This window comes from Orycteropus afer, unplaced genomic scaffold (genome assembly GCF_000298275.1).
Source record: "Orycteropus afer afer isolate SDZICR_OR568_19922 unplaced genomic scaffold, OryAfe1.0 scaffold00018, whole genome shotgun sequence".
Classification (NCBI taxonomy): Eukaryota; Metazoa; Chordata; class Mammalia; order Tubulidentata; family Orycteropodidae; genus Orycteropus; species Orycteropus afer.
The window spans coordinates 17,872,796-17,880,929 of NW_006921605.1; the positions used below are offsets into that span (position 1 = coordinate 17,872,796).

Below are 8,134 nucleotides of genomic sequence, written 5' to 3' on the forward strand. Positions count from 1 at the left end.
GCCCCGACTCATAGCGACCCCTCCTTGGGTTTCCGAGGCAGTATCACTACGGAAGTAGGATTGCCCAACCTTCCTTCCGAGGAGTGGCTGGTGGGACAAATAATTTTGATTATCCTGAACTGTGTACATGTGCCCAAGTGCGTAAGTATTCAGATGAAGCATTTGCCGTGTAGAGAGGGTGAGTAATTTATATAGAGTATATAGCTAGCAAGTGGCAAAAGCAGGATTTGAACGTAGGAATTCCAGTGCTAGGACCTGGGCGTCTAAGCGCTACTTCGGTGCCTGCCTTTTCTTTCTTTAGCAGTTACTGCTCACTCTGCTTTGCTTCTCTCTGCTTTTGATGAATTTCTCCATCTACAGCTTCAAGAACAAAAAAGTGCAGCCACGGGTGAATATTGTTTTTGATAAATAAAATAAAAGAGTGTGACCGGCAGCCACTGAGAGCCACTGACAGACTGCATTTAGGAGAATAATATCAGGGAAGTGAAGACTCTGGAAAGTGTGCTGGATGGGGAATGATTGGGGAATCAGCACATTTTTGCCTGGAAAAGACAAAGCAGAGAAACTTACAGATGCCATGAAAGATTGGAAGGCCTGTGTGTGGAGGAGGTGTTAGATGTATTTCACTTCCCTCTGGCAAGCAGAACCACAACCAGTGGATGGACGTTAGAGATTTGAGTCAGCTGATTATAAAGAATTACCTTCTAAAAGAGCATTTCCAATCTAGAACGGACTGGGATGCGAGGGAGTGAGTTCTCTCACGATGGCCAATGCTGTAGGTGGTAGTGTGGCCTAGTCAGCTGTTAGACCCTTTCCATAATCTGGGAGTTTCTTGAAAAACTGGACAGGATGTCCATTTCATTAAATTTATATTGAAATCTTATGCATGTAAATTATATTTTCTATCCCCAAAAACTTTTATGTGGAATGTTTTTCTTCCTTTGAAATATTTGGATATTTCTGAATAAAAAGAAAAAAAAAACAAATTAAGGAAATAATTCGGCATCTTTATAACAGAGGAAATCATTAAGATCGATAGTTTAGGAGAAAACTAAAGCCGTCTGGTCTCCTCCCATTGAACCTGGTGCTAGCACTTGTGACTGTTTAGGCTCAGTCAGTGCTTTGGTATTATGATTTGATACTGGTGCCTAATTAGATTTTTGATGTGGTATCGCCTTTTGAAAGCTTATTAGGAATCTTTTGTATTAGAGGATTCTGACCTCTTCAACATTGAAAATTGAAATAGGACCAGTGTCATCACTCAGTCACAAGAAGTTAGCAGAAATGCCCATTAAAGAATAGCATCTTGTTGTTGTTGTTGTTATGTGCCGTCGAGTCGGCCCCGACTCATAGCGACCCCTCCTTGGGTTTCCGAGGCAGTATCACTACGGAAGTAGGATTGCCCAACCTTTCTTCTGAGCAGATTAAAGAAAAAGTGACTGTCAGAAATTTACATACATGTTTTCAACAGAGAAACTTGATCACCTTTGTCAGCAGATATTAATTTGAAAGAGCAAAGTTAGATAACAGGGACCTTTTATTAATCATTCTTTTATTTGAAAAGTTTTGGTAATTTTGATACCCTTAATTGTATTATCTTATACATTCTGTATTACTGAATGACTCATTCCTAGGATCAGGCTAGACTTTTAGTGATTTATTACCTTAATAGCAATACCGTTTAGTGGTTATTGATCACTAACCAACCATGTGCCCAGGCACTGTGACACATGCTTTACCATACTACCATGATTCATTCTTCAAATAGGCCTCAAGGCAGGTGCTGTTATCCTCAGTTTACCAATAGGGTAAAATGATTCAGAGAGGTTGTGTCTTGACTGAGCTTGTTTGATGCCAGATTTTTCTCAAAGCCCAGTTGTTTCCGCCCCATCAGTTTGCCTTTGAGTAAATGGGAAAGTGGAACTCTCTCATCAGGTACCTCCATATATATTCCTAAATTCTTTTCAAGAGAGAAAAAATACTACTGTGCATACTTTCTAAGTCTGGTCTTAGACATTAATTTGCCTTGTTTTTTAAGTTAAGGACCATCTCTGTTGAAGTCTCCAATTCTGTTCAAAGTTAGTGGAACCTTAGGTGAGTTTTAGACAAGAAAGGAGGCTGCCCCTTTTCTTTCCTCCTTTGGCTTTGTCCATAAGAAGAGATGATCCATTATTACTAAATCAAGGGGCCTACTTCAAGGACCAGAACTTAACAAAGCATTGATACCATTTTGATGGAAATATTCCTGAACTATATTATAACGTGAACCTGCTGTGTACATAATCTAAACGTTTCTGGTGAGCTCAGGGGATGGAATTAGGTCCATCATGCTAAGACACAGTGATGGATGATCTTCAAAGTCGGTTGAGGTCTAACTTAGGCTGTTCGCGCTCCATCTAGTACTCTCACACGTCGCTAAATTTTGAAGTCGTTTCTCTGTGTGTAATGGTGCCAGATATGCCTTGCTGCCATACGAATATCTCTCTCTCCACTATTTCTCCCTGTTATTTTAGCCTAAGTTGCTGTGGGATAGGAAGTTAAAATAGAGTTTGCACAAATAAATAAGAATAAGTTGATTTTCAGTGAGACCTAAGGGCATCTCTTGCAAATAAACACATGGAGCTTTTAGTGTTACATGTTTTAACTTTTCAGTGGGTGGGTGAAATTGTCAGATCAGTGATGTTGTGTCTAACATGGAAAGTATTTTTGTACTTCATTTAAACAGAGAAGAAGATACAGAAAATGAAAATGAAAAGAAAATTTGGTACTATAGCACAAAGGTCCAGCTTGCAGAATTAATTGAGTGTCTAGACAAAGATTACTGGGAAGCAGAACTTTGCAAAATTCTAGAAGAAATGCGTGAAGAAATCCATCGGCACATGGACATAACCGAAGACCTGACCAACAAGGCTCGGGGCAGTAACAAATCCTTTCTGGCTGCAGCGAATGGTGAGAGGGAAATTTTCTGGTTTTATTTTTTGTTGTATTTGCGATAAACTCTTGCTATGAAATCACTGCAAAATTTTTAAAAGAGTTATGAAAAATTTTCAGTAAATGTATTTTACTATAATTATCTGTATTTCATTTTCTCAAGAGAACTTTGTTCATAATGTAAATTAGGGATAGTATGCATTTTACTGTTTTATATCTTGTCATTACTGGTATTTCCCAAATTTTTCTTTAATTCACATGTCTTATTAAACCTTTTAAAAAGTCCTATTTTTAATTGTAAGAAATATTTTTTCTTAATTTACTCTTCGCTTTCTTTATTTTGGTAAACTTTTAATTTTGTAATAGTTTTACATTTACCAAAAAAAGAATGGCAAAGATAATACAGAGGGTTTCCATGTACCTTGTACCTGTTTTCCGCTGCTATTAACATCCTATGTTAATGCAGTGCTTGTTGATACACTGTTATTATGTAAAGTCCATATTTTACTCCCAGTTCTTTAGCTTCTACCTGATCTCTCTTTCTGCTCAGGATCCCACCCAGGATGCCACATTACATTCATTAGTCGCATCTGTTTGGCTCCATTAGACTCAACCTTACCTTGTTAGTCATGATCTTGACAATCAGGTGTATTTTGTATCACGTCCCTCAATATGGGTTTGTTTGAAGTTCTTCTCATGACTTAGACTTGGGTTATTGTTCTCGGGGAAGTCCCTGGGTGGCACAGATGTTAAGCACATAGTTGCTAAATGAACGGTTGGCAGGTCAGAGCCATGCTGAGGTACCTCAGAAGAAAGCCCTGGTGATCTACTTCTGAAAATTCAAAAAGAGATGACAAATTTTCCAGTCAATATATTTTACCTTAATTATCTGTATTTCATTTTCTCATGAGAACCTTGTTCACACCAATGTAAATTAGGGATAGTATGCGTTTTACTATTATGCATATGCTAGTATACATTGGGGAGCTGTGGTAGCATAGTGGCTAAGACACTTGCCTGCTAACCAGACGGCTGGCGGTTCAAACCCACCAGCCACTCCTCGGAAGGAAGGTTGGGCAATCCTACTTCCGTAGTGATACTGCCTCGGAAACCCAAGGAGGAGTCGCTATGAGTCGGGGCCGACTCGACGGCACATAACAACAACAACAACAAGTATACATTGAGCTCTGGTGGTGTAGTGCCTAAGGCATTTCACTGCTAACCAGAAAGCTGATGGTTCAAACCCACCAGCCACTCCTCGGAAGGAAGGTTGGGCAATCTGCTTCCATAGTGATACCGCCTCGGAAACCCAGGGAGGGGTCACTGTGAGTCTGGATTCACTCGACGGCAGTGAGCATTTTGTGGGTGTGCGCTGAAAACCGGTCAGTTCTACTTTGACACATAAAAGGTAGCCATGAGTCAGGAACAACATGATAGCAACTGGTTTGGTTTCAGTGTGGGTTTCTGGGAGGAAAACCACAGAAATGAAGTACCACTCTAATGACATCATACCAAAGGTACGTGCTGTCAGCATGATTTATGACTTGTGATGTTAACCTTCGTCACCACGTGGACACAGTGTTTGTCACATTTCCCCAATGAAAAGTTACCCGCCCTTCCCTTTGGTACTGTACTTTGGGGAAGGAAGTCACTATGTGTGCAGCCCACACTTAAGAGGTGGGCAGTTGTGCTCCATCTCATACAAGATGGCGTATCTTCAAACTTCATTTGAAATTCTGCACAAGAAATTTGTCTATTTTATCCCATTTATTTATTTATTCAGTCTTTGTTTTATATATCTGTATGGCCACTCCTCGGAAGGAAGGTTGGGCAATCCTACTTCCGTAGTGATACTGCCTCGGAAACCCAAGGAGGGGTCGCTATGAGTCGGGGACGACTCGACGGCACACAACAACAACAACAACATGGATTCATGGATAATTTCCTTTATGCTTTGGGTTATAATTCAATACTCTGTTACTTAGTTTATTAGTCAACTCTACTTTTTAAAAAAATAGTAAGTATACATTATTCTTTAAAAGTTTAAGTAGTGTACATGAAGGTATACAGTGAAAAACAAATTTCTCTGTGTTCTAATTTCCCACCTTTCTCTTTTCCAGAGGCAACCATTATTGCCTTTTTTTAAAATCCTGCCAGAGATATTTTGAACCTGTTTAATCTATTTAATAATATCACCTGTGGGTTTGTTTTTTTTTTTTTTTTTTAAATAAGATTCTCTGGGGCTTTAAACTGGTTTTTCCCAGTTCACTCATGGCCAACAAAGTGAAACCAGAGTGCACCTGAATTTATAAAATATGGATGTACTAGAACGATAACCAAAACAGGATAAAATTACAGGTTGACACTTGCTAGAAACTTAATCTCCCTCTTAGAAAACAAGAGCAGCATGCAAATTGCATAGCAACCAAATCTCTTGATCAGCATAGTCAGAAACAACAGTGCCCTGCTCACAGATAGCAGCTGACTTCACCACTTTGAATGTGTGTTGCTCTTCACAGTCCTGGCAGTAATCCAGTCACCCACCTCAGGCTCCTGAAAGGGCTTAGTACACTTCTTCTGAATCTCCCATTCCAGAGCTTCGACTCATAACTTTTCCTGTTCTGGTATACCCACACTTTACAAATTTTTGTGTCTGTTCTGATTTCACTGTGTTGGCCATAACTGAATTGGTTTGAAGACCTGGTTGTTTAATAGTACCTTAATAGGCACTGAAAGTGCACTTCACTTAGCTGCCTGATTCTGCTCATCTGTATACATTATCTGCTATATAGATAAATGTATTAATTTTTTCTCTTCTGCATTTGCTGAAAAATAGAATGTTTAATAAATTTATTCAGTTCAAGTATATTCACGCTTGTTCTCACACAGTCTGCATCAGTATTCTCTTGAGTTTATGCATATTTTTAGAGAATGATAGGCATGCTATTGCATATAAATACTATTATATATATTTCATGGGAGCTCTCGTGGCATAGTGCCTAAGGCATTTGACTGTGAACCAGAAGGCTGGCACTTCAAACCTACCAGCCACTCCTCGGAAGGAAGATTAGGAAATCTACTTCCGTACTGATACCACCTCGGAAACCCAAGGAGGGGTCACTATGGGTCAGATCTGACTCGATGGCAATGAGGTTTTTTTTTAAGTATATATTTCATATATACATTATCTTCAGAAATAAGCACATTTAGTTATCAAGGAGTGTATTTAGTCATTTATGACATTCTCTATTACATATGCTTAGAAGAATATATAATATTTTCATCAGAAAAGTCTTCAGAATTCTTTGGGGAGCTCATTAATTGGAATAATAGAATTCTATTCTCATTCCCTCTTTTCTACACTATAGATCAAATAGTGGGAAGTTTTATTAATTTCAGCCAGGTTACTTCCCCACTTAATTTCTTTTCATGAATTAAGACATAAAACTGACAAATCCCTTTTGTTCTTCTGTATCCTCAGCTTTTAATAGAATAAAAGAGAACTACCTCCAGTTCTCTAGAAGGCAATGTGTAGTGTGCTTTTATCAGGTATATTGAATTACAAATGTTTTCCAGAGTGAGCTTGTCTGTGTACAGATTTGTATATACAGGATCATCTTAACTAAGGAGAAAAGAAAAAGAACTATGTAAAAATGTTTAGTGGTTTGATTTGGGAGAATGTCAGAAAATAAAAATGTTCAATATAGGGAAAGTGATTAATTTTGTTATGGACTGTGGTGTAATAGAGCACTGTATATTGGAGAATTAAATAAGGTACCATGCGGAAATAGTACTCAGGTCATTGAAGTACTTAAATGCCTTTCCTTTAAATAACCAGTTGGATAGAAACCTCAAATTTCATCATTAAACATAACCAATTAGCATGGCAAACTTTAGGTTGGTTTCTTTTTATGCTTTAAAAAATTTCCTACAACGAGCGTCCCATATCTCACTGTAATTTAGCATGGAATGTGCTTTATAAAATGAGTTAACCCTTTTATAGTAATCAAGAACAGCGGAGAGAGTTTGAGCTTTAGGCTATAATATTTAACTTACAAACTTAGTAGGACAAACCTGTGCTGTGAAACTGCCTTGCCACCTGCAAGGTCCTCTCTTAGTACTACGTGGAGTCTGTTTTGGATTCAGTGGCGTGGTCTAGAAAAAAAGTAACGTTCTTTTTCCTTTTTGTTGTTGTTGTTCTTGTTAAAGCGTAAACAACCTGATACTAGAGGTGGAGGGATTCATAAGAGTTGAAAATTGATGGGGAAGAGAAGGAAAAGGTGACATTTTTGAGTACCTACTATGAGCTAAAGGGGCTTTGGTGGCATAGTGGATAAGGCATTTGGCTGCTAACCAGAAGGTCAGCAGTTCAAACCCACCAGCTGCTTCACAGACAGAAGATGGGGCAGTCTACTTCTGTTAAGATTTACAGCTTCGGAAATCTCAAGGGGGTTTGCTACGAGTCAGAAACAACTCAATGGCAGTGAGTTTGGTTTTTTGGTTTACCATGAACTAGGTGTTCGACTAGGTATTTTACAATTTTTTAAACCTCTCGGCAGCTTTGCCAAGGGGTTTGTGTCAGGAGTGGATTACAATTAACTGAACATTCAGGTAGACAGGTTCTCCATTAAAGCACCATTCCACAACTGGTAACTTTGTTGGCTCTCTCTAAGAATCAAAATCTTGGTTATAACAGTTTAGGACAACTTATTCCTAGTAAATACCCATACTAATGTCTGGTAGTGGTCTTTAACTTGGGATTTTAGAGATGAAAACAACTTGGGTTCTGCAAATAGCCAAGGGTACTTTATTAAAGCATCATAGCAGTAATTTCAGAATCACAGCCTGTCCTGATGACTTGGACGTGATGTTTCTAACCTCCAAATAGCATGAATTCTTTCAGATTTATAGCCCCTAGGTTATGTACCTGTACGTCCACTTTAGGATAGTTTAATTCTGTTTTTGGCAGTTGAGTTTTTTCTTTTTAATTATCCCAGTATTTTATGAAAATTTTCAGATAGATCAAAAGTTTGACAGATTTATGCAATGCCCATTGTCTAGATTCTGTAATTAAAATTTTACTTTATCACATACCTACATGATAATCTTGTTTTTCTTTTTCTCATTAAACTTTGTTTTGTTTTTGTTGTTGTTATGTGCTGTCAAGTCGGCCCCAACTCATAGCGACCCCTCCTTGGGTTTC

The 8,134-nt window shown here is 38.4% G+C and overlaps 1 protein-coding gene across 1 annotated transcript in view; it reads left to right on the forward strand.

The window, feature by feature from the left end:
* Positions 1 to 8,134, forward strand: part of BPTF (bromodomain PHD finger transcription factor) — a 172,971-nt gene that overhangs the window by 72,866 nt on the left and 91,971 nt on the right. The window contains exon 5 of the mRNA XM_042783542.1: positions 2,726 to 2,949. Within this exon, the coding sequence (XP_042639476.1) occupies positions 2,726 to 2,949 (224 nt within the window). The remainder of the gene's footprint in view (positions 1 to 2,725; positions 2,950 to 8,134) is intronic.